Source organism: Heteronotia binoei, chromosome 7 (genome assembly GCF_032191835.1).
Source record: "Heteronotia binoei isolate CCM8104 ecotype False Entrance Well chromosome 7, APGP_CSIRO_Hbin_v1, whole genome shotgun sequence".
Classification (NCBI taxonomy): Eukaryota; Metazoa; Chordata; class Lepidosauria; order Squamata; family Gekkonidae; genus Heteronotia; species Heteronotia binoei.
In genome coordinates this window covers 83393209-83420249 of record NC_083229.1, presented here as the reverse complement: position 1 = coordinate 83420249, position 27041 = coordinate 83393209, and the positions used below count along the sequence as shown (strand labels likewise).

The window sequence follows — 27041 nt, the reverse complement described above, 5'->3', positions numbered from 1 at the left end:
CCTGTCTCCTAAAGTATTTATGTTAAAGCGGAACTGTCTCTTAGAGTGTTTATGTTAGAGAAGTCTGGGAGGGGGGAAGCTAGCACTTTTTGGGGCTATTTAGATGTGCTATTTAGATATCTAGGAAGAAGTTATGTACCTCTAGCAATTCAATAAAGCTTCACTTATATTCACATAGTGGAAGTATATCTGAGTTTTACTTGGCAAACCTCATCTTGCCAGTGTTTGTGTTTCTATGTGTCATTGGCTCTATGTTGAGTGCTAGACCTCTGAAATTACTTTGAAGGGGACAGTGACATTTACTAGAGTTAGAGGGGATGGGATTATGGATTAGTAGGGAGACAAGGCTGGCTGTCCCTGTTGATTGTATCAGTCCATGGGATCCTGTGTACGTGCTTGCTCTCAGTACTCCTTTATTCTCATCTTCTCCTGGGTCTGTTAGGCTCATTCAAAGATGGCGACTGTGCCAGCTCTACATAGCTTGCCTTTGACAAACAACTGTGATATGTGAGGCCTGGTCTTACTGCCTTCCTGGTTGCCAGGTCCCTCCTAGTCTTTGAGGAGAGTGAGCTTAGGGCAGGTATATTTGTGAATGTAACAAACTGAGGCCTTATTGCATATACAAACTACATTTTTATGATTTTAGGCTACAGTTGAATCTTGGATTAAAGATAAAATGCCAAAAAAGTCTGGAAGATGGTGGTTCTGGCGTAAGAAAGACAGCTTAGTTAAACAGGTAAAGTAAATTCACTGGTTGATCATACTTCGTTGTCATTCTGATTGGTACTTCCTTCATGTTTATGGGAGCAATTGCAATACATGCTCCAGGTTTCTGAACCAAACATAATCCTAAATTTCCCAATATTAATTACTAACAGAATTGTGCAGCAGTGTGGGAAGCTGCTAGGTTTGGGAAGCTAATACTACATTATCAACTTATAAAAATATTAATAAAATGAGATGATTGAAATAACTCTATCCTGGAGCAGTCTTCATATTATTGATTGAATTCAGAATGAGAATACTTCAATACTTCATATGTTTCATATGTTTTTTCATCTAATAGCTTCCTGAGACAAAGGAAGGGAAATCAGAAATGCCAAAAAGTGATGTATCAGCTATTATGAAGGAAAAAGTTGACAGTCGGTAGGTTTCATTCAATTGAGGTTATAATTGGAGTGAACATCTGACCTTTAAAAAAAAATGGAATTTGCTGCTGGGTAGCACTTCTTCTTAATAAAGCATTTGACCAGAATATGGAAAAGTATATAAAATGCACTTTAGGATACTCTGACACTGTGTAAATATTTTATCTGTTCATTTTAATGTTTCCAAAAATATTACAATAATTAAAGAAGCATTAAAACTAAAAAAATGTTGGAAGAGCACAACTTTCATTTTAATTTTTTTTTAAATGATGTAGAATAGGTATGCATGCTTGATCTATTCAGAGCAGAATAAATACCGCCCAAAATAACATATCAGTATTTTGAGGTTATTAATTCAGCCAACTCAGATTTTCTAATCTGATTTAGCTACTGATCTAGCTGAGCCTGAATAAAAGCCAAAATTGTTCAACTTTTATTCAGGCTCAGCCAAAGCTGTGCAAGTTTACCCACCTTCCAGGTGAACTTGCACCACCTCTGGTCAAAGTATTTTATTGTTGTAGCTATAGGCCATAACAACCCAGCAACCCCCTCAAAGTATACAGTTTACTTCCAGCCATAAAAGTTAAAGCATAAAAAATACTTAGCAAAATACAGTACTATGAACAAGATTTCAAACATATATAATAAAACAATGTGACAGAATCGCTACAACTTGCCCAAAATTTTTGTATGGGTGCACCGCCTCTTGGTTTCTTGCATGAGGCTTGGCAAGTCATTTAAAGGGAAAGTTTCCTAAATGACTTTTGCAAAGCCAAGCTGTGTGCAATCCTGTCCCTTCCCAAGTTGCACTATGACAGAGGCATACATCAGCAAGTGAAGGGAAGGCATTTAAAGCCTCCCCTTCCCTCATTGAGGCATGCTGCCACCTCAGTGCAACTTGGGAAGAGTCGCACTATGGTGATGGCACACCTAAGCAAGGGAAGGGAAAGTATTTAAAGAGATGTGGTCTCTTTAAATGTGTTCCCTTATGTCATTGAGGTGCGCTGCTGTAGTAGAGCAACTCAGGAAGGGAAGGGAAGGTATAGAGCTGAATAAATTTGGGAATATCAGTATGTACCAATATTTTATGGGTTTGGTATATCTGGACTCCAAAAATACTTTTTTTGTGCATACCTCTAATGTAGAATGCCTGCACATTTCTTTAAATTGGCTCTGAAAGTCCAATAAGAAACATCTTATTACTGTTTTTATATTAAATTAGGCCTACAGATGATTCCTCTAGTGATGAAGGATCACAGGAACTGAAAGAATCTTTGAAAACAGATTCTACTTCAGTTGAACATCCAAGCCATGGGAATTCTACCTCATATAAAAAATCACTACGATTGTCTTCAGATCAAATTGTACGTATAGACATCTTGATGCCTTTAAATGGTTCTGAATGTAATATAACAGGCCTTGCCAAGAGAAGAATACTTTGAGGGGCAAAGGTCCACTTACCTTTTTATTCCTGAAGAAATTTTGTTGTAGATTATTAATAATTCTGCGACCTGGTGTATCTTTGCAACCTCTAGAAAAATCCTTCACTGGAATGGCTCTCCTCCTTATTTATTACCTAATTTTCATTCAGTACTGTTTATGCGCATTATAGGAACAGAATGGCATATATTCATGTTGCTGATGATCACTATTATGTGGTGTAAAGTGCCATCAGGCCATAGAGGAATATGGTGACCACGTAGGGTTTTCAAGGCAAGAGACTAACAGGTGGTTTGCCATTTCTTGCCTCTGTGTAGCAGCCCTGTATTTCCTTGGTGGTCTCCCATCCAAGCACTAATCTGGGCTGACCCTGCTTTGTTTCTGAGATCCGACAAGATCAGGCTAGCCTTATAGCAAATTTCAGATTTTTTAAAAAAATTCAAAGCATGTCATATTGATAATAATTTTGTGGACTAGTAAATACTGCAGCAGTGATACTGATGTGTTAATGGTTCTAGTATTACAGTGCAGCTCCATCAGAATTTTAACTCCATTTTTGTGCTGATTGAAAGAAATGCAGAAATATGAAATATTTTTAAAAATCTTGTACGTAGAACAGTGATCTTTTCTGAGTGTACTTTTAAGGGGAATTGTCTCCTGAATCTTAGAATGGTTCTCATTTGGTTAATTAGGCCCTTTGTTTGAGAGCACTTAAAGGCTTGTAGAAAAAGGATCATTAGAATTTTGGCCCTTTGTATGCACTTTTAAAATTGTCTAGCAGTCTTAACAGTCTGGAGAAAGCTAATTTGAAGGATTAGGCTACAAACAACAACTTTTAAAATCAGAGGAAGAGATTTTATAATAGACAAAATAGCAAAGCCTTTCTGGACTTACTCAAATAGGCACGTCAACTCTAAATATCTTTATTAGTTTACTTTGATGAAGTCTTATTTGGAACATCAGTCTACCTCAGTTCAAAGAATACATTTTATGAAATATGTTCCTTTTCTTTGCATCTGTTCCAGATATGAACTGTGGTTTGTTCAGTTAATCTTGAGGGGGCAGATGTTGACATAATGCTAAGAGTTCATTATGTGAAGGTGACCCTGTATCCACATCTATCTTAGTACATGATTTTGATGGTGACCTTGTGCAGATTGATATTTTGGCTTGTAGAAAGAGGCAGATATTCTAAATGCAATAAAAATTCTGCATGTAACAATAATTAGTTTTAGTACTGGAATGTACTAAAGAGAAACACGTAATCCCTTTTCTTGTTAACTTGAATAGTTCCTTTTGATTTTAAAGGCAACTCTGAAGCTTAGAGATGGCCCAAATGATGTTTTGTTTAGCATTACAACTCAGTACCAGGGGACTTGCCGTTGTGCAGGAACGATATACTTATGGAACTGGAATGACAAAATCATCATTTCTGATATCGATGGAACAATAACGAAGTAAGCTACACTGCTATGCTGCCATCTATTTCTGTTCCATAAGGCTAACAGGATTGTTTCTGAAAACACTTCTGGATTCAAGAACAAGCAGCTTTAATTTATGCATGCTTCCATCTCTCCCCAGTTCTGCCCAAATCTTTGTTGGAATCTGATGTAATGGGTTAGAGCAGGGGTGGCCAAATTTGCTTAATGTAACAGCCACGTAGAATAAACGTCAGATGTTTGAGAGCCACAAGATGTGAACATCAGATGTTTGAGAGCTGCAAGACAGGAAGGAAGGAGGCGAGAAAGCAAATAGATGGGTGGAGGGGAGGGAGGAAGAGATGGAAAGAAATCAACTTTTAACTTTACATGCATTCTCCAAACCACTGGCTAGCTTGACTTGGAGAAGTGAATTAAAGAGACAAACTGCCTTCTCCAAGCTGGCCAACAAGGCAGTGGGGGCTTCAGGAGCCACACAATATGTGAGAAAGAGCCACATGGTTTGGCCACCCCTAGTTTAGAGTATGTCAATGTCTAACTTATTTACTAAATTACTGAAACCAGTATTTGCCTTTGAGTATGATGATGATGATGATGATGATGATATTGGATTTATATCCCGCCCTCCACTCCAAAGAGTCTCAGAGCGGCTCACAATCTCCTTTACCTTCCTCCCCCACACCAGACACCCTGTGAGGTGGGTGGGGCTGGAGAGAGCTCTCACAGCAGCTGCCCTTTCAAGGACAACCTCTGCCAGAGCTATGGCTGACCCAAGGCCATGCTAGCAGGTGCAAGTGGAGGAGTGGGGAATCAAACCCGGTCCTCCCAGATAAGAGTCCGCACACTTAACCACTACACCAAACTGGCTATATTAAGCAGGGCTGGATCTTTTTTTTATAGCTGCTTTGATTAATATTTCCATCTGTGCATCTTGTTCTAATGATTGTGCCCGGTTTAGGTCTGATGCTTTAGGACAGATTCTACCACAGCTTGGTAAAGACTGGACACATCAGGGTATTGCAAAACTGTATCATTCTATAAACGAGTGAGTATCTTGCCTGTAATAGTGTTGTGGAACATAGAAATAATTTATTATACCCATTTTGATAATGATTAATCATCAGCACTTTAACTTTGCACCCCTTTGGCATGTTTAACTGAAAAAATCCCCTGAATTTATCATATTTTACACTTCAACTGAATCAGTCTGTACCTTATTCAGAAGCAATATTTCAGTTTGTAGTATAACTGAAGCTTGAAGTATATTGGTTAAATATACAACATGCAGAGAAGTTTAACTTCTGCCAGAGGTCCCTTTGCACTTTGTTTGCCTCTGACATGCATGAGTAGGGCTTCTGATACCAAGCCCAGGTAAACCAGGTGCCCCCCCCCCGGAAACTAACTGGGTTAAGTATGGGATTGAATGTGGAGCAGCAGCCTTGGCTGTTTCATAGAAACAGTGGACATCATTGCCACCTTCTCGTTTTCTGCCAGTTTTTTGCCTGAAGATTCCTGGTGCTGCGTACTTATGGATTTCCCATTGTATCTCCATCCTTCACAGGGTAGATGGGTTAAAAAAGGCTCCTGTGCTGTTAAATGACTAGTTTGCTTAATAAAATCAGCTTTAAGGAGGTCGCCACACTGGAAGGTTGCGGCTATACCTAGAAGCTAGATGCTTTGATCAGGGGTCTAGGAGAGCTGCAGAAGCTGGCTGTGGTAAATGGAACCCAGTTGAAGAAAGAGCAAAAGCAAAACAAGGAATGATAGCACATTTGTTGTTGAAAAATGCTAACTAGGAGGCATGGAACAGCAACTGGAAGCACAAGAAGGAGCACATGAAAAAGTATAAAAGCCTTTGTTTGTTTCAGAACTTTGTTCATTGAGGTTTTTTTTAATGTCTGTGATGTCCCTGATACTGCAGACTTCTGCAAAAGGCTGCTTCTACAAGAATTAAATGTTGGGATGTGGGAATTAAACCTTTGAATAGCTGGGACTTTAAAAAGATTCAGAATGTAGTATCTAACCACAAACTGTTTTTTTTTGTGAAAAAACATGCTCAGAAGTGTTATGCAAGTCTACAGTACTTATTTTCTCTTCTAGTTTGGGTAGGTTTTTTGTGCTTAGAGTCTGACAATTTAAAAGCCCTTGTCAACATTACAAATTTTCCCCAAGAAAAATACTTGTGTGTAGATGGGGGGAAATACAGTGGTTATATTTTAAATAGTTATACATGGCCCTTAGTCTATAAACTTAGAAGGAGGGTGTATTGGCAAGTCATTCTAGGTCTTTTAAGCTTCATACAGAGGGCAAGGTACATGTACTTATGGTTTTTAAAAACATTTTAAAATGGTTTAGAGTGAATGGATGTTTACAAATAATAGTAAAATACCAAGCTGTATGTGAAATATTTTCTGGCTGAGATCTTTATTAACATGCCCTTCTCCAATCAGCATGTTAATAAAGATCTCAGCCAGAAAATATTTCACGTACAGCTTGCTGGGGGGAAAGTGTAGATGACTGGAGAAGGCAATGTCTGCCGTGAAAACGTTGTGATGTGACGTCATCCCAGAGTTGGAAATGACTGGTGCTTGCACAGGGGATTACCTTTACCATTTTTTGTCCAATCAGCTGTTTTGTAGGATAAAGGTTGGCTAGAGCTGGAAGAGCTGCCTCTTCTTTGCAAGTGTAGTAGCAGTGGGACCTTTACCTTGTTTAGAGAAATTTCTTAATCTAAAATATCAGAGAAATGCATTTTGTTCCTTAGGAATGGCTACAAATTTCTATATTGTTCTGCTCGTGCCATTGGAATGGCAGATATGACAAGAGGGTACTTGCACTGGGTCAATGACAAAGGAACAATTCTGCCCAGAGGGCCCTTGATGTTGTCTCCTAGCAGTTTGTTCTCTGCTTTTCATAGGTATGTAAATAAAAAGGCATCGGTAATATCTTTAGAATAGTGGGTTGTATGACTTCAGACCTGCCCTCGTCATTTATGGTGGCTTTGGTTTTATTGTGGCATGATAGTCTGTTATGCTCTTCAAGTAATTTTGGCTTCTAAATATTTCACTTTTAATTCAGTATTGTTAATGTTTATGACTACCTGGTAGTTGCTGGACTTCGGTAAGATCCTGAAACCACTTTTTATCAAATGATCATTGGGACTATACTTTCCTTTAAAAAAACTGGTGCAAGACTGAAGTTCATCCGACCCTTGTGCAGTAGAAATTAGGGATAGGCACGTACTGGGGAAATGGTGGTTTGTGTTGGTTCATGATTCATTTGATTTCCCAAACTGGTTTGTTTGGTTCAGGTGGTAGAACAGCCTGCTCACAGATTAGGGACACCAAACTTACAGGAAGTCTTCAGCAGGCTCTCCTCCACCAGCCCTCCATGCAGGTGCCCACAGGAAAGCTCAGCTCTAGCTTCAGGTTGGTCACTGAAGACACAGCAAGGAACACCTCAGTGGGGAGATATTTTTAAAAATTGTCCCACTGTATGTGGGGAAAAAGAGTCTCTCAAAGCCTCCTCTAAATCAGCCACACAGCAAACAACCAAACTAACTCTCCTCTCTTTGTGCTGCAAAGTGAAAACAGCTGAGTCAGAGTGTGGTATTATACTGGTATATAATCTGCTTCTGTAGAGCAGAATGGGTACCCTGTGGTTGGCTCTCAGTTCTGCCACTCAGGCTATGGACAACTGCTTTGGGTGTTTCTTGAGCTCTCCACAAATCCACTTCCAGTGTTTCCTGGGAGTTGATTAAATTGATGCAAGGCTGTCTGGAGAATGAACCACAATGGAAAAAGGCAGTTTGTTTTTTGGTTCAGGAATGACCCGACCAAACAGACCAATTCAAAATGAACCACAAATTGACCTGTTTGTATTTGAACTGCAGTTTCTCGGTTCATGCCCATCCCTAGTAGAAACATACCAAATCTTCTGATTGCTTTTTACTACTACTACTACAATTTTTTCTATGTAGGCTGGTGTAGGAGCTTAGTCTTTTGAAGGGCTAAGTTAAAACTAGTGAAAGGTACATGAATGTAATTTCACTGACCAAGGATTGGGGTGAAGTAAGGACTCTAACCTTTTCCTGTCCCTGTCTGCTCCCTCCTTTCATCCCAGCTTTTCTTGCTTCCAGGTCTTTGTCTGTCTATGCAATATTTCTATTGGTTTTCGTTCTCCTTGCAGTTTTATTTTGCTTCTCTTCCTTGCCTTTGCCCTTTCACCAACCTCTGCATCTCTTCTTCTTTTCCATCCAGCATCTCCCTGGCTTTTTTCCTTCCTCCAGCTTCCACCTTTCTCTCCCACCTGTCAGTGCAGAGCTTTGCTTTTCCCATGAAATTGAATGGTTTATAAAATTATGCATAAGGTGAAGTTGACAAAGAAAAATGTTTTCTCTCACCTTCAAATATTAGAACTCAAGGGCTGATGGGCAGTAGAAAATACAGAGAGTGTGATTAAAATGTGAAATTTGGCTGCCCAAGGGGGTAGTGATGGCCACAGGAATAAAAAACTTTAAAAGGAGATTATATAGATTCATGGAGGATAAGTCTATCAGTGACTACTAGACATGGGGCTGAGGGGAACCTCCATGTTCCAAGGCACTAGACCTCTGAATTCTACAGCCAGGAGGCTACAACAGGGGAAGGCCACTATTGTTGGTCCTCCAGGGGAATGATTGGCTACTGTGTGAGACAAGATGCTGGATTAGATGGACCATAGGACTGATCCAGCAGGGATCTTCTTATGATGTTCACTTAATGTTGCAGAAAGGAAGGAGCACGAATAGGGCAGGTCTAAACTTGTTTTGAGACTCTGGTAGTCTCAACTGTTAAGAATTGTGGTGGTTCCAATATGCACAGCTTTAGTTAAATTAATGATAATAAGTGTTTTCGTTGGTTGGCCTAGAATGTGGCATAGTAGTGTGGGATGGGTAGAATAGGTTGTAACCTGAATATTCAAGTTCTCAAACGGAAGTTGGATCTTGGGATGCCTGGGAGAAAGCCATGTATACAAATAAACTGTCTAGGGTGATGAACATTTTATGACAAATTGTACTGGAACTTTCAGTAGTTATACACTTACAAGGAAAACATCTTTGAAAAACATCAAGCATTCTGGAGAAAAAGTGCTGCTGTTTACAGTTCAGTGTACAGTGATGTTTTTCTATGCCCAGGAGGAAGTGCAGCAGGAATACAATAAATAATAGAACTGTATAAGTGAACCAGTCTTTACTTCATTGAAAAGCAAACACCAATAGTTAGTAAACACGAATAGTAAATAATAGTGTTTCAGTTCAGAGAAGTAGTTAGGGGTTTTTTTTAAGTGTTTCCCAAATACCATCTTAGGCCACACATACAGTAGATGAGATTATGTAGGACTGGTTATAGTTCATGGTTTTTTTCCCCTCAGGGAAGTGATAGAAAAGAAGCCAGAGAAATTCAAAATTGAGTGTTTAAATGATATCAAGAACTTGTTTGGTCCATGTGAACAACCCTTCTATGCTGCTTTTGGAAACAGGCCTAATGTAAGTCTGCCATCATCCTAACAATGAATCAAAATACTGTTTTCACATTACAAACAGTGGGTATGGAATTAGTTTTTGTAATTTTGTGATAAATTTGACAAAAAAGTATAAATTACGTACCCTCTTCAATCCTAGCCTTATCAGTGTACCTATAGCTTCTCTTGTATATTCATTTCATCCAGCTCTGTAGTCGTTAAATCACTTACTCCACAATAGATTTCATGACTACCCTAAAGGAACTGGTTGTGACCAAGTATGTGAAGCTACTGCTGATTTTTTCTTCTATCGAGCTCTTAATCCAAAACATTGACACCAAACTTCTATAGGTTTGCTTTGTTCTTCAGCTTTCTAAAGGTCATTTCCTCGAGCATGGGAACTTGAGACCCCATTGGCAAATGAAACTTAATTTCCATTCCATCTCTAGAAATTTCCCTGAGATTTCTGTCAATTTGGCCTTACCCTGCTGCTAGTCTATCCTGCCTTCATAGTTCTTGCAAACAATAAGAGAGAGTCACTGGTATAGCATCACTCAAAAGAGAATGTCCTTCAGTAGATGCTGGGGAATGTGAAAAAATTATTCACATGCCTGCGAACATAAACCTGTCTATTTATTTGTCAACTTGGTACATGTATTTCTGAGTGTATTTTCAAATATGGCATCAGTCAAGTCATAAAATTGTCAATGCAACCTTGAAAACAAAATGCAAAGATGTTCTGTTCTTTTGGTAATCTATAGGATGTATATGCCTACATGCAAGTGGGAGTTCCTGACTGTCGAATATTCACAGTTAACCCAAAGGGTGAATTAATCCAGGAACAAACGAAGGGAAACAAGTCCTCGTAAGTATAGGATTTTAAAAACCACCTGAAAGTGCCTGTATCACTTGATTGGGCTGGAATGCATTTTCAGGAAAGTACATAGTCCATTTGGTAGCATTTATTAAAAATTTATGATCCTAAATAATCACACAAACTCTGGAGTATGTAATGGAGCTTTCAGTACAGCTCTCTTTTGAGCAAGGAGTCATAGGGCTGGGCCTTATGGCTGTGAGGCACTTATTGTATCACTACATCTTAACTACACTGAAACAAGATTATGAATAACTCTTATTTCTTCTTAAATGCAGGTATTACAGACTCAGTGAACTTGTAGAACATGTGTTTCCACTTCTTAATAAGGAACAGAGTTCTGCCTTTGTGTGCCCAGAATTCAGCTCCTTCTGCTTCTGGAGAGAACCACTTCCAGAGGTGAATGTTGAAGATTTAGTTTGAGCAGCATTGCTCACACACCACCTCTTTCTGCAGAGAGGCCACCTTATCCTTTGCTACCACATGTCTTATTAAATACAGAAAATGTCATAGCTTTGATACAAGCCAGTGCAATGCAAGGCTAATCTCTTTGTTCTTCAGGTATCTTTATTCAGTAAGGCACTGGAATGTTAACTGTTCTTTTAAATACCAGACCACTGAGAGATTAGAAAACAATGAAAGGGTGGGAATTTAGGGGGCAGCTTTACAATTTCATATATACAAACTATAATGGATGCATGTGATGATTTCTGTGCTGGTCTCCTTTAATGTATCATCTTAAGCAAAAAAAAAAAGAATGTAGAACTGATATAGGTAGTACTCAATTACTTAGGCTGTTTCAGATGTATCTGAGATTCTTGTGGTTAAATTCCTTAACGTCTTAAGAATTTACTAAGTAATTAATGCTTGATAGTCATTTTGCTGCATCAGAGAGTAGTGGTGGTTGAAGTGGAAAAGGTACTGTATTAGCACATTCTCATAATTACTTTGCCTTGCAACATTTTATTACAAGACAGTGATTGGGCTATCAAATACTTCTTTTTGTTACTTGGAACATATATAAAGAAGCTGTATATATGGCTTCTTTAGCTGCTATATGAAATTGGAAATCCACAGCAAGGTTAAATAAAAATAAACCTTTACTGCAGCAGTTGGCAACTCTTTTAGTCTGTGCACACTACATAGGTCAGTAAGTGAGATATTCAGGGATAAAGCTCTTTTTCTTGTAACAAAAAGGTAATGTGTATATATATAAAATCAGTATTTAAAACTGTTAAGCCTTTTCAGAACTTTGTGTATTGGGGTTTCTCAGTTTGACAAAAGTAGCACAGGATCAAAGTGGAAAATAAGAATCAGCTATAAATATCAGTTCTGATCAGATGTAGTAAGTAGCCAGTTGTCTTACATTCTTTTACTTGATTTCACTTTTGCAAACTTGCCTGTAAACAGCACAGCAGATTTGGCAAGTTTTAGCCCCTCCCCTTTGCCAAACTGTTGTAATACATCCTAAACAAAACCAAACTAATCAGAAAATTTAAGAGTTTTTTTAATCATTACCTTGAAGTTAGCTAGGTTTTTGTCTACTTGAAGCTAGGTAGGCCTAGGAGAGGCAGAAGTGAAATGCTGACGCCACTTGGCTATGACTGGTGCTTTTCCTGGTCACCCAGAAGATCCATGTAAACTGCCTCTTTTGTCATATATGAACAACTAGGTTTAACTTGAAGTGCTGAAGGGCTAGGTGCAGCTCTTGTTGTTCTTAGTAGAAACATTACCAGAATTCCTTAGGATCTCTCAAAAATGCAGTTCTTGTGAATTTGTTCAGAAAATGCACCCAAGAAGAACTAACTAGGATCATCACTAGGTGTGAGCACAGCATATTGTAGGCCTTGAAATTCCAAACTTTACAATGATCAGGCAGTGTAGTTAATTATGGCAGCTGTGATCTCCCCTTCCCAAGGTAGAATTCATTCGACAAAGTACATTTTTCCAGTCCAAAGAAAGTGAAAATAGTATAGTTTGTCATCAAAACAAAGTCTGCTGTACTAGATGCAATCCATTTCAAGTAGTAGCTGGAATTTGTTTACTTTCCTATTGTCTTACTTTATGTAAAACTCTGAAAACGTGAAAAAACAACTGGAATGGAGAGATCCATAAGCTGTTTTTGACCATAATACTTTCCACAACGCTTCTGGAAGAAAAATGCTTTTATACTTATAACCTGGGAAGATTTTGTTTGTATATTTAATGCTGAAGAGTGCTCTTGAGTCAACTTGATCCAAACATTAATTTGAAATAAATATGCACTTCTTAAAAATATGCTATTATAATGTCAAAGTCTGGATTTGGATAGCATTACGTGGATCTTTAAATACTAAGTTTGGATTTTACCTCAGTGACTCTAGAGCTGTCCAGTGCTAGACTGTGCCCCAGTATTCATAAAATTTTTGTTTAGAACTCCTCAATATGTTTCTTTGTTGTAGTGAAAATAGACTATTCAGAGTTGGTATCTGGAAACAAAGTTTCTACTATGTCTATTCTCATCTACACAAATTAGCTAATTCTTTCTGTGAAAGAGCTGAACATTATGTTAGTGGGAGGAAAACAGCCATTTTAAGGCTGTTTTAAAAATGCATTTCCTTTTAGTTTGGAAATGTATTGAGCAGCTTATGCTGCAAAAATTACTACTTGCAATTGTCATACAAAGTTAATGTGACAGTTTCCAAGTTAAGGGGCTGGGAAACCATAGCCTAAATCCTTGCAGCGCTTGTATAGAATTAACAAGGTAAACGCTGCCCATTATGCATGAAAACAATCAGTTATTGGTATTACAGTATAAAGGTCTGGATTTCTTATATCTTTGATGTGTTCAAAACTAGTATTGGTGAGGAACCAATTAATTTTCAAGTACAACAGTGTTTTTCTTAATACTCAAGGGCAGATGTGATGCTTCAAAATATTACTCTTTATAATAAATAAAATAAAAATGTTTCAAGAATTGTGTCCTCTACTCCAACATGATTCTTCAACTAGGGAAGTCTAAATTGATTCCATTTGTGCAAGTATGAACATAAAATGTAAGCTGGAGATAAGTAAGTAAAAAACCCCACAGCTAATAAAGAGTTCCTGAAGACAGTTAATGAAAACAACTAAGAGGAGAAATGTACTCGAACCAGAAACTTAGGGGCTTGCCTTCTGGTGAATCAAGTTGTTTTTGTTAATCAGCAAAACTTAAGACATTTTTATTGAGAGAAAAATCTGCATTTTGGCTGGTTTTGAATGCAAGGGAAGGACAAAACTCTTCAGTATATTCTATTTAATTACTGATAATTGTGTTATGAATATTTTTGCTTTGATCTACTTTTGCTGAATTATTAATTGGTGAACATTCCAGTACAGTGTTTTTTGTAAAAACTGATCTGTTAGGAAAATAATTCACTTATATGTTTAATTAAACCAACAATAAAACTTTACCTAAGAATATTACTGCTTGTGGTCTTGTGGTTTCTGCCTATAGGGCTCAAAATAAGTCCAGAGTGGACACTCCTATACACTAATAAAGTGGAAGAACTAGTCTTGCACTGGATACAGGAAGATGATCTTGGATCATCAGTGCTGATTTATCTAAAAGATCTTTTAGTTAAATGGATAGCTGCATTCTAGTTGATGGGCGAACTACAAGTTTTGAATCACCAAGGCAAGTGATATATGTGAAAACAGCCAGTAAGTAAGAAGGTAGCTCTTGGGGGCTGAAATCAGTGCACTCAAGCTAAGTATGATTTTTTTTCTATTACGTAGTGCTCTATGAAATGAAAACAGTTTGTAGTAAGGGAAAGAGAAGACATTAAGAAGAGTGATCACAAACAGACACTAATGACATAAAAATGTCCATTACAGAACTGGATCACTTGTTAAAATTGAACTAGCGACAGATATTTGACACCACAATTAAGTAATCAAAAGTAGATTGGGGTTCATTCTTACAATATTTTTCTTCTTACAGTTATTGTTTTGTATTAACTGAACTAATTTATAGTCTTAAGAACTAGTTTCAGTATTCAGCAGGCTAGAGCTTAATTATGCCTAAGAATACGGGACCACAGGCAATTCAGGAAGAAAAGTTTAAAGATAATGGCTGCATACTAATAAGCCATGTTCTGCTAAAATCTGAATTGCATAGGGGACTTGAATGCATCATAATGATTTAACACGTAGGTTTGTTATAATGGAATTAGTGGGACCAGTACATTAAATCTCAGACATGCTTCATAACAAGAAATGGAGTGTGGGTTTGGATCACATCTTTTCAGAAACACCTGAAGGTAAATTATATCTGATAATGTGTGATAAATCTGCTAAGGAGCCATAGCCAGTTGGACTCCTAAGACTTTTACTGTACATTTTCAGAGATGAATGTTACTTTTGTGTGTTACACAAAAGATATAGTTACCTAAGAACACAACAGAAGTCTTGAAGGTAAAAAAGGAGAGAGAAATACAACCGGTTACCATTTTATTGCTATCTTCCAGATAGCTACCCTATCTCCTTCTCACATGCCTTACTCATGAGAAACAGAAGGGTATAGAAACACTCCACTGAAAGTGGAATATATTTCATCAGAGTCTGTATAGGCCAGTGTTCCCCCAGTAACAACAATGCTTACTTCAGCTCTAGCTTTGAGGTGAAGAACAAGATGGAAAGCCCCAGTTCCACCACAAGTTCGTTTTCCTGGTCTTGGTTTGTGATATTCAAGCAGTTCTCTCTTATAGCCAGCTGTATGGAGCTGAGCGACACTTGTGTTGGAAACAGACAGCACAGCTTCAATGTATTCATCCCTTTCGGGAGCGAGGACAGCAGAGATAAGATAACGACCTTCATATGGAGCTGTGAAGATCCCTGCAAAAAGAACAGTTATATATAGTTAACACTACTATAATTACTTCCCCACCCCCTTGATACAAATTGAGTAACAGAAGGAAGAAAGGTCACTTAATTGGAAATGTTTGTATGGCTAATGATATGTTCTTTCCTCATGTATGAATTTTTCTGAATTTAAGCTATACTTGTGGCCTACAAAGACATCTGGAACAAGTCAAAGCACAGCAGTATTGCGTGAACAGAACTGTCCAAACAGAAGCAAGCATAGAGACAACAGTGACCAAGCAGAAGTAAGCATAGAGACAATAGTGTTTATAATTAAACATTATAAACCTGGACTTTCAAAAACTCCTGGCAAGGTACTTCATCAGTGGCTCCTGAGTAAATTAGCAGTCATGAGATAAGAGGATGGGTTCTCTTATAGATTAAAAACTGGTTAAATGACAGGAAGCAAAGAGTAGGAATCAATGGACAGTTCTCACAATGGAGGGAAGCAAGCAGATGTGTCCTACAAGGGTTGGTACTGGAGCCGATATTATTTATTAATCAATGATCTGGAACAAGGGGTGAGTAGTGTACTGGCCAAGTTGCAGATGATGCTGTGAAACAACTGGGGCAAGGCCGCAGTGGCACTGCCAATTCTTGTAGGAGCAGGATGGGAAGTCCTGTCCCTTGAGACCATCTGTAGCCCTAACCCCATGCTTGGTCATCTTGCACCACTGCAGATGGCCATGTCTGCACAGGCTATGCGGTCAGATCACCAGAGACTGCATGGTTCTCTACTGCTCTGCCCCCCACAGCTCACAAGGTCTGTGCATGGGTAAGTCTCACTCCTTGCCATGGCTTCAGAATGGTAAAATGAGCCTGCTTCGGCGGGGAAGGTGGAATAAATCCAAATAAATAAAACAAAAACCAAGGTTGACTGAAGAGCTCCAAGAGGACCTCCACAATGTGGCAAATGACATTCAGTGTTTGAAAGTAAGGTAATACACAGCAGGACAAAAAACCTCCCAGCTTCTAGTATAGCCTAATGGGGTCTGAATTTGCTGAGACTAAGAGTGGACAAGATCTTGGGGTCATAGTGAATAGCTCAATGTAAGTGTCAACCCAGTGTGCTGCAGCAGAGAAAAGCAAACACTATGTAAGGGACTGATAATAAAATGGCCAATGTTGTAATTTTCTTGTATAGATTTATGGTGTGGCTTCAGTTGGAATACTATGTTCAGTTCAATCACCATATTTCAAAAAGGACATTGCAGAGCTGTAAAAAGTACAGAGGTGGGCAACCAATATGATTAGGGGGTTGGAGCACCTTCCCTATGTGGAAAAGCTGAAGAGTCTGGGACTTTTCAGGTTAGAAAAGAGACAGTTAAGGGGGGCATATTAGAGGTTTTTAACATTATGCACAGTGTGGAGAGAGTTGACAAATTTCTCTCCTTCTTCACAAATACCAGAATTTGAGTGCATCCAATGAAATTGATAGGCAGTCAGTTCAGGACAGACAAAAGGAAATACCCCTTTACACAGTGATTAAAATGTGGAACTCACTGCCACAGGATGTAGTGATGGCCACAGGAATAAAAGAGCTTTAAAAGGGATTAGAAACATTCATGGAGAATCTATCGATGGCTACTAGCCAAGGTGACAAGGAATGGGCATGAATCACAAACTTGGACAAACTTTTCTATTTCCTGAACTGGTTTGTGAGTAGTACAACAGCCCCCTCATGAGTTAAAAGTTACCAAACTCACAGGGAGTATTCAGCAGGCTCTCCTCCACCCACCCTCCAAGTCTGGTGAAGGTTGGATTTGAGATGTGCGAGTTATAGCTCCCCCCCAAAACAAATACCCCCAGGAAAGCTCAACTCTAGCTTCAGGTTCAGTCCCTGAAACAGCAAGGAACATCTTCCCAGCTAGAAGACATGTTTTAAAACCTCCACTAAATCAACCAGGCAGCAAACAATTCTTCTGTTCTCACAACAACTAACTTCATGCTGCAAAGTGAAAGCAGCTGACTCAGAGTATATGATCTGCTCCCATAGAGCAGAATGGGAGCTCTGTGATTGGTTCTAAGAGCTGCTAATCAAGTCATGGATAACTGTTTTGGGTGTTTCTAGGACTCTCCACAAGTCCACCCCCAGTGTTTCCTTGGAAGTTACTGAATCAGCACCAGGCTGTTTGGAGAATGTATCACAAAAATGAACCATCCAAACCTTCATGGGAAAAAAGTGGTTTGTTTTCAGGTTGGGAAATGATGTGACCAAATGAACTGGTTCAAAACAAACCATGAACTGTTTCAGTTCGTGCTCAAACTGGTTCATTTTTTAGTTTGTGCCCATTCCTAATGGTGAATCCCAAAGCCAGGAGGCCTCAATTTCTATGCCCTGCTGTTGGCAATCTAGAGGAACGGAGATCACCTTATATTCACTGCACGTGCCTCATTCTATCTGTGCAAGTGGCAGTTTTTCATTAGCTTGTGCTGTCTTTGTCAAGTTGCTAAAAGCTAAGCTAGTTGTGTGAAGTAAGGTCAGCACAAACTGATGTCACTTAAAACAATGACTGAAATGCACTGAAGACCCCATGACTTCTATCCTTTATACAACTTTTTCCTACCTGTCATAGGGTTATAGTTGTTACCATCATTTACAAGCACTTTATTAAAATGCACTACACCCACATCATTATGGAAAGGCTTCTGAGTGAGACCAGCAGAGAATGATACCAGTGAAGTAACAGCTGCTCCTGGAATACAAAAATAATCATGAAAAAAATTAGTTTTGCTTTATCGAATATTTGGAAAATATTTTTTTAGTCTCCTAAATTTTTGCAAAGAATACATATTTCCAAGTAACCTTATTACTGGATGAGTGAGAGTCAACCATACATTATCTTTAAGTTTCCCTAATACCTATAAGAATGGAGAAAATATTTCCCAATTTTACAATGAAATGTAGACTTTCTCATATGAAGGAAAAAATTCAATCCCATTGCACATATAGCCCCTTCAAAAAAACCACTAAAAATAAAGCAATGAAACACAATAAAAAGATACAACACTAAAATAACAATGCCCCAGAACAAAATTCTACCCCCCCCAAAATTCAAAACCTTCAGGCCCAACAATAAACCTCTACATACAGCTGTGAGATGATCCTGCTCAGGTAGCAGTGCTGCTGGGGATGGGGGTGGGATGGGGAGGAGGAGATACTGGATTTATACCTCGCCCTACACTCTGAATCTCAGAGTGATTTACAATCCCCTTTGACTTCCCCCGCCCCACAACAGACACACTGTGAGATAGGTGGGGCTGAGAGAGTTCTCATAGAAGCTGTCCTTTCAAGGGCAGCTCTGCAAGAGCTATGGGTGACCCAAGGCCATTCCAGCAGCTGCAAGTGAAATGGGGAATCAAACTCGGTTCTCCCAGATAAGAGTCTGTGCACTTAACCACTACACCAAACTGGGAGCCCAAGTTGGGGCTGCTTTTGCTGACCCGGGTTCCAAAAAGAGTGTGTTCATTTTTCTTCTCCAGTTTATCCTGGCAAAAATCAGGTCACCCCAGCAGAGAGCAGAAGTTTGGCCCTTGAGCTTCCCAATCCATGCTCGACACTCTGTCCCTGCCTCCAGCACGCTGCTGCCAGCTCTTTGCTTGGTTTCACTTGCCCCTCCAAAATAAAAAATCATGGCTATGTGCCCCATGAATGCCAAATCCTGGTTTTGGCTTTGATGCAACTAAACATTTTAAAAGATCCGTGCCAATGCTGTTGGTTCAATCCCTGTCCAGGCCAGTTCCTTTTTGGGGGGTGGGGGGAAAGTCTGAATTTACTATTGAATGTATGTTTAGTACATTCAGGGTACAATACTAAAGAACACTCCGAGATTTTGTGCATACACACACCAAGAACTCAACTTGCATGTCAAAATCAGAGCCAGTTCAGACACATGACATTACCAACACAAACCACATGAACCTCCCAAAGCCACCTGGGAGGTTTGTGAGGGTGGGATGGCACAAACTGACCATGAACTGGGTCAGTTTGTGACCAGTTTTGGTTCATAATTCAGTTCATGCCCATCCCTACTGTGGAGAAAGGTGGGGTATAAATGAAGTAAATAATAAATATAGTTTAATATGGGGAGGGGGGGGGATGAAAAATCAGCTGATTTATGGATGTGAAGGAGAAAAGAAAGCAAGGAAAGGTGACATTAAGAGGTTGCCAGGAGGAGGCAAAGAGGAAATAGTGTGGGGAGGGGGATACAGGGAAAAAGTGAGGTTCCCCCTCAGATCCAAAGACCTGTGGCCAGGGGAGAGGCTGCCAGAGGGAGGGAGGTCAGATAAAGGTCAGTTGACTGGTGAGTGGGAAAGAAAGGAAGCAGAAAAAAGGAAAAGGGTAAGGGGGGGGGGCTTCCAGGAAAGGGAAAAAAGAGGTACAGGGAAAATGAGATTCCCCTGCAAGTTCTCCATTTGTAAGTATCTAAATATATAAATACACGACAATTAACTGAGATAAGCCCACTGTAACTCATGTTTGTTGCTTCCATCAGAAAAAAGTAACATAGTATCTAATAAAGGCTAATCATGATGCTCACATTTATTCAAACCTGAATCTGATAAACTGCAATATCTTGATTACTGAGCCCATGCGACATCCTAATATGAACAAGCTGAATTGATCTGGGAGTTTAGAAGCAGTGTGTGCTTCCTGCATATTTTACACTAGCAGTCATTTGCTCAGACAGAGGTCTGGAATATGTTAGCAGTCAACTACTTTATGATGAGAGCAGAAAGTTTCTAGCTAAACCAACAGCTCTGTTCCCTCTGGTTGCCTGACTGATGTATCTCCATGCTTAGTCCTGAGATACTATATGCCCTAGATGCAGATCTTTGTACATGGCATTATGCAAAATCTGTGCAGTTCAGATGATGCTGAGGCTTCTGGATAAGAACACTCACAGTACATGCCTGTTTTCTATCCATTGTACTGATTTGTCTGTTTTGAGAATCAGGCTACATTCTGTTCCTTAAATGAGATAATTCAGAAGAGAATGTTGTATTCTTTCATTTTAAGCAGATGTAAAGTACTTATGAAGCATTTAAAAAATTATCTTTACTTTATATTGCAAAATAATTAACAGGACAATTTCATATTTGTGTAACCCTAATGGAAGATTTTTAAAAAAATAACTATTGAAAAAAGGATTCATGGCATAAACTGCCTCACTAAAGACCACAAAGCAGGTCATAGGCATCACTGCTGAAAAATGCTAAGATGTAATTAAATTACCTTGTGTAGCTGTAGATGGATGTTGTGGTGGTTTTGGATATCCTGCAATCAAAAGCAGTAAGTGTGAAAAAGTTGTAGATATGCACATGCACGCACACACACAGAGATCTACAGTACTTTTCATCACTTGTCAAATGTGATTAATTCCAGCTGTATCACTGCATCCCTCAAATAAGTGTTGTTTTGAAGTGTGTGGCATCAGTCCAGACTTAAGAGGATTGGTTACTGATATCTAAATGTAGAATTTATAGAGTCACTTCTCCAGGAAGCCTACTGTGTTTGAAATTTTTCTGTATCCTTCTCAATCAAGTGGTTTACTGGAGAAGAAATGGAAGAGGAAACTTTCTTATTTCTGTATAGACTAGTTCAACAGATATGAGCTGCTATTATGCTCACACTTCCACTGCAGAATTTTTTTTAAAAATGACAGCTCATAATTAAAAGTCTAGGAATCTGGAGGCAGGACTGGCTTCTCTAGGGCCTAGTATTTTTCTTAAGAGGCCAGGTAATACTTGCCATCATAATCCCATTCCATAAAGGCTATTTATTTTAAACCCACTCCATTCTTTTGTGCTGTTATAATGCAGTGGGATCCATGCTAAAATATATTACATTGGTGGTAGTAACAGCTATGTTTACCATGGTTCTTGGCAGATATCTGCTACAATCTCCCTTATTTCAGAAACAATACGTCACAGCACAAATTCCACTTGCACTGAGGTTGTGTTCAGTGCCCGTTCTCACATGTCACTGCAGTAATTACCATCATGGAGTAGAAAGGATAGACACTTTTAGTTCAGGAGTCAACTTTAGCATCCTGTCTTACAATTTTAGATGCAATTGACATGTCCCATCTGAATCTATGCTAGCAATTGTATTTCCACACAGAATAACCTATCTCTGGATTTTGACTGATGATAGAGATGTGCTAATTTTGTCAGCAATTAGAAAGATAATCGAGAGAAAAATTTGCTCACCTGGTGCTCCAGCATAGCCTTCAGAAAGAGGCATATTATTTTGTCCATCCTGACCATTTATATTTTTTAACCGTCCTCTTCTTGTCATTAAAAGAGTACCAGGAGGGCCTGCCTGCCCACCTTCCATTAACATCCCAGATGAACCAGGCAAGAGAGATAAACCAGGTGATGTGCCTGGTAATGATGGCTGTAGAGGAATCCTGGGATCTGCCGGCTGAAGAGGGATTCCTTGTAATGGTGGCTGTATGATTATTTCTGGATGCAAAGGTATATTTGGGTGTGATGGCTGTACAGGTATTCTTGGCTGAGAAGGTTGCACAGGTTTTCCTGGTTGTGGCTTTAGTGGTATCCTTGGCTTTGTTGGTGCTGGCAGAACTCCTGGCTGTAATGGTTGCAATGGTATTCTTGGATCTGATGGTGTCAAGGGAACATTTCCTTGTGGTTTTCTTGGTGGAAGTCTTGATGGCTTTTCTGCTAAGGGTTTGTAAAGAGAAGAGACTCTCAGTTCACAAACATTACTCAGCTTGAATTTAAAAACATAACAAGTAACCAAAATATATTTTATTTTAAAAATAATATATTTTCTTTTCAAATGTTTAAAGTGGTATACAAAATTAATATATTAAAAACTATTCCCTAAAAGTAAAACAGTCAGTGAAAAGATGCAGAAGACTGCACAGATCTCGCAGTTTTGTACTTCTTTCCTTTTCAGCAATCAAAAGGTTTTAATTATATGCTTCCTAGTATTGTGTATGTTCACAGATTTATTTTGTGGTAAGCAATAAGCCTGTGAATGCATTCTAGGCTATTAGACAGAAAGACTATGATCTAGCTCCTTGCTCATACACAGAGCTCCCACTGCTGGCTAAAAAAGTCTAAGTTTAGTGAGAACATGGTATTTGCCTTTCAATAGACAGCAATGAAGAAGCCCAGCTTTAGCACAGGAGACTGAGCTTGCTGGATCACAGCCAAAGAATATATAAAGAGTGCTCAATGATGAAGTTATAAAACCCATACAAATGTAGCTGGCAGATAAATGTCTACACCAGATACAATAGGTTAGAATATATATACTGGCAATTGCAACATATGAGGAAATGGGTCCATGAACTATTAAATCAGTATCTACACAGAGATGGCTATATATGCAGATATTAAATGAGGTGATAAGGTGGCAGAAAGCAATGTAGTACTTCAGATTGCAGGTTTGGATCCATTTTTCATGTCCCCAGTGAAAAAATTATGACAAAAAATTATTATGATTCAGACTACTTACCATCACCTGTAAAATACTGAAGGAGACTGGGTTATTAGTAGTTTAGTGCCATCTTATTTTAAATTGTTTAAATTGTTTGACTGTTGGATTTTATTAGATTTAATGTGATTTTACTATGTTGTCAACTGCCCTGAGCCCATTTGTGGGTAGGGTGGGAATATAAATTAAATAAATAAAAATTATTTGTTGAAAGCATAGTAGGGAACTGGCTGGGATTAAGCCTTTGTTTTGCCCAGATTAATAGTGGGTTGTTGTTTTTTGTGGTGGGGGGGTGGGGTTGGCAGAGTTCTTATATGCATAACTTTAAAAAATGTCATGTCTTCCTTGCAGTCTGAAGTCTACTTTGGACCAATCCAGTGGTTCTACTGAAATCTACACAGGTTCAGTCCCCAGTATCTCCAGTTAAGGACCAGGTAGCAGGTGATGTTAAGACCTCTGCCCAAGACCCTGGAGAGCTACTGCCAGTGTGAAGACAATACTGATCTTGATGGATGAACGGTCTGAGTCAGAACATGGCTGCTTTGTGAGTGTTCATATGCACACCTACTTCTACTGAAGTCTACATGAACCAATACAGTGGTGCAATATGGGAAAAGTCAATCTTTGCTTTAGTTCCCACCATTCTCACACAAAGCAAGAATGAGAAGGCATAGGACGGTACAGGCCCTTACTTATAAAAATGTCCAGAATGACTATGAACAACAAGCATAATAATAATTATTACTAAGATAATATAGTTGAAAACAAGACAGTGAATATCATTTAGCTGTATGGTTTTTTTCACAGGTCTCCTACCCGCCCCCCTCACATTTGAAGCTTATTCTAATGGCTTCCACCATATAAAGTATTTGGAGATTTAAAAAAAAAACTATTTCAAGTATTACTGAATATGTTTGCAAACAAAGTAAACTCTAGTTTGTAACAGATGATGGATATTGCTGAGTCCTTTCAAAGCAATTCTGCTCTTATCTGAAGCAGATAAAGACTGTAAACACCATCATTGCTGAATTTAGTACTGTTCTGAAAGATGTGGCTTTTAAATGCCATATTTATATGAAAGTAAGTTGCAATTCTCACATTATATCAACACATTTTTTTGTTTAACATTTTAGCAATGTAATTTAATATACTACAAGATTTCAAATTGTGTGGCTAGTCTCACAATAGTGAGAGGAGACAATATATATTGTGAAACTTCCCTTCTAGACATCACTCAAAACTCCAGCAATCCTGTGGTATTTGCCAGTTCTGTGTGTCCTTCGTTCTCTAGTCCATAGACCTCAGGCTCTAACATTTCCCTTGCCTGTCCATTCTTTTTCCACCAACAGCTCATCACTTCTTGTCCTGAGGACCAATATGAAGCTAGTCTAATTTTTAAAATATGTTTTCCCTTTCTTCAACCCCATACTTCCTCCAACAATGGTTTGCTTCCTCTTCTTTTTATTCCACTGCCTAATCAGTCCTGTGCTTCAGTCAGCAACCATCCCTGAAAGAACAGCATAAGCAGTGGCTGGAACCAGAATGAAGGGATATAAATCTTTTCCCCACACCATTTTTAGGATCTAAAATGGCTCTAGAGCAGGGGTCCCCAACCACCGGGCTGTGGACCAGTACCGGTCCGTACCCTGCTAGTAACTGGGTTGCGGAGCAAGGCAGAGATGTTGCACCACTCCTGCTCACTCGAGACCTGCACGAACAAAAGAGGCAGTGTGGCCTCACTTCAAGGCAGGGAGGCCTCGCTCTAAGGCTCCTGTGACCCTAGCCTACCCCTCATTTATAGAACCCAGGAGTCTTTAAATAGGAGGGGGAGGCAGATTGGCCTTCTGCCGCCAGGCCACCGAGCAGGGAGGTGCGGAAATAGCCTGCCTCCCACTTCCATTTAAAGACCCCCCCATGGGGAGTAGGGATGGGACATGGGTGGAGGAGGCAGCCCCAGTGCCACCCCCACCCCCCATGGTCCTTGAAAAAATTGTCTTCCACGAAACCGGTCCCTGTTGACAAAAAGGATGGGGCCCACTGCTCTAGAAGCTCTATAATAAATATACCAATACATACAAATTGTCACAATGGAGCAAGTAAGACCTCCTAGATCAGGGGTGTCAAACATGCAGCTTGGGGGCCAAATCAGGCTCCCAGAGTGCTCCTATCAGGCCCCTGAGCAACTGGCTGTCATCTGCTTCATTCTCCATCTCAATTGTTGGCTTCTGTATAACAGCTTGTTTTGCAAGGCTTGCTCAATCACACAGGAGCTACAGAGCAAAACCTCTATTTTCTGCATTGTCTGAGACTCCTCCCTTGGAGAGGAAGGGGGGAGGGAGAGGTTTTGCCAGGCTCTCTCAATTGCACTGCAGAGCTACTGAACCAAGCCTCTCTTCTTTCTATTGGCTGAAGCTCCTCCCACTCCTGGTCCCCTGAGGAAGGAAAGAGCCAGAGCTTCCTTTGCCCAGTTCCCTGGATCCCATGGGAGAAATACAAAGAATAGTTTAAGACTAATGAATGCTAATGTTTTAAGCATGTTTTATTATAAAGGTTTTTTTTAAATTGTGGTTTTGTCCTTTATAAAGTGTATATCTCTGCTACCTAATCTTAAATAGGTACATACATGGCCCAGCTCGACATAGCCCAGCCTGGCCCGACAAGATCTCATTTATGTCAGAGCCAGTCCTCGTAACAAATGAGTTCAACACTCCTGTCCTAGATCATTACAGATTGAGAAAACCATGCAAGTGGAAGGCTCCAATACTCCTGCACTCACACCAAGGTTCTAATATGAATCAGGTTCTCATGCACCTGGCCAGAAACTTTTTAAAAACACTGAAACTTGCCCTGACCTGGATAGCCCCATTTCACAAGCTAAGAAGGGTCAGGCCTGGCAAATATCTAGAGTCAGGAGGCAGATGCAGTCACTTCTCTGAAGTCCTCCATGCCCCAGTAGGGGCTGCCATGACTTCCAGGCATGGGCACACACAAAAATGAACCCCCCCACCCCCCAAAAAAACCTAATTGAAGCTCCTGCCACACAACTCCCAACGTATCATCTAGCTAGGCTCTCTCTTAGCCCATTCAGCTCTTCCTGTTCCTAGAGCCAGTGTGAGGTTTTAGCCGCAGCCAAAGTGGCTTCTTACAGCTTTCATGCCTGGGACAGAATGTCTGCTAACACTGCACATTGCCCATTTAATTTTCTCAGGACTAGAATGTTTTAAATCAATGTATAACTTAAATGTTGTTTTAAATTACCTTATATTGTATATTTTATATTGTATAATTTTATCGAACTCTTGTCAGCCGCCCTGAGCCTGCCTAGGCGGGGAGGGCGGGATATAAATAAAATTTATTATTATTATTATTATAATACCTGCACATTCCAATTCAACAGTTCTGCCAGCAAGCATTGCCTACTTCTTTAGATTTTACAATGTAGGTTAAATGGCACTCACTGCTGTATAGAATACTGTTGAGCTATTTGAATTATGAATGAACAAAGTCAGTAGTTATTTATTCCATATCATCAACCAAGCTGCAGAAATGTTGAAAAATGAAATTTGTCCTATTCTGAGTACAGAGGTGATACAGAGTCAGATCACTTCTCCTGGAGCCCAACGACTTAGTTTAGATCTGCATTAAGCAAAACAAAATCTGAAACACGCCTTCACCCGCCCAGTGGTTAAGTAGCTGAAATGTCACAGAAATGTTCAAAGATATTCTAGTTCTGAGATGCCAAACATGCGAATCAGGCCCCTGGAGGGCTCCTATTAAGCTCCTGAGCAACTGGCTGTCATCTGCTTCCTTCTCCCTCTTTTTTTTCCTCTTCTGCATCACAGCTTGCTTTGCCAGGCTTGCTCAATTGCACAGAAGCTGCAGAGCAAAGCCTGGCAAAGCATTTTCTGCACTGGAGAGGAAGGGGGGTGAGGCAGAGCTTGCTTTGCCAGGCTCTCTAAATCGCACAGCAGATCTACTGAGCCAAGCCTCTCTTCCTTATACTGGCTGAAGCTTCCTTATACTTCATCCAGAAGAGCAGTGATGTACCACTCACAAGGGATGTAAGACTATGTAAATGTTATGATTGGGTATTTGGACTCAAGAACAAAATATCAAGTTTTGCCTTCCTCAGTGTAGCAGTGTCTTCTCAGAGAATTAGGGGAAGCTGTTTGCTCCTCATATGGAGCAAAGTAAGGTCTCCATAAGTTGGCTGTGACTTGACAGCACTTTTCATCACCAGAAAGTCAAGAGAGCTTAGAATGCTGAGGAAAGGATCAGTGACCAGGAAG

The 27041-nt window shown here is 39.6% G+C and overlaps 2 protein-coding genes across 2 annotated transcripts in view; one reads left to right on the top strand and one right to left on the bottom strand.

The window, feature by feature from the left end:
- Positions 1 to 13847, top strand: part of LPIN2 (lipin 2) — a 47298-nt gene extending 33451 nt beyond the window's left edge. Inside the window, exons 12-20 of the mRNA XM_060243928.1 lie at positions 647 to 736; positions 1067 to 1146; positions 2371 to 2512; positions 3897 to 4045; positions 4986 to 5072; positions 6792 to 6944; positions 9440 to 9554; positions 10291 to 10394; positions 10682 to 13847. Of these exons, the coding sequence (XP_060099911.1) occupies positions 647 to 736; positions 1067 to 1146; positions 2371 to 2512; positions 3897 to 4045; positions 4986 to 5072; positions 6792 to 6944; positions 9440 to 9554; positions 10291 to 10394; positions 10682 to 10826 (1065 nt within the window). The 3' untranslated portion in view covers positions 10827 to 13847. The remainder of the gene's footprint in view (positions 1 to 646; positions 737 to 1066; positions 1147 to 2370; positions 2513 to 3896; positions 4046 to 4985; positions 5073 to 6791; positions 6945 to 9439; positions 9555 to 10290; positions 10395 to 10681) is intronic.
- Positions 13848 to 14856: 1009 nt separating this feature from the next.
- EMILIN2 (elastin microfibril interfacer 2) overlaps positions 14857 to 27041 on the bottom strand; it is a 40996-nt gene continuing 28811 nt past the window's right edge. The window contains exons 5-8 of the mRNA XM_060243927.1: positions 21498 to 21971; positions 20521 to 20562; positions 17852 to 17980; positions 14857 to 15257 (exon numbers count right to left, since the gene is read on the bottom strand). Coding sequence (XP_060099910.1) covers positions 14920 to 15257; positions 17852 to 17980; positions 20521 to 20562; positions 21498 to 21971 — 983 coding nt within the window. The 3' untranslated portion in view covers positions 14857 to 14919. The remainder of the gene's footprint in view (positions 15258 to 17851; positions 17981 to 20520; positions 20563 to 21497; positions 21972 to 27041) is intronic.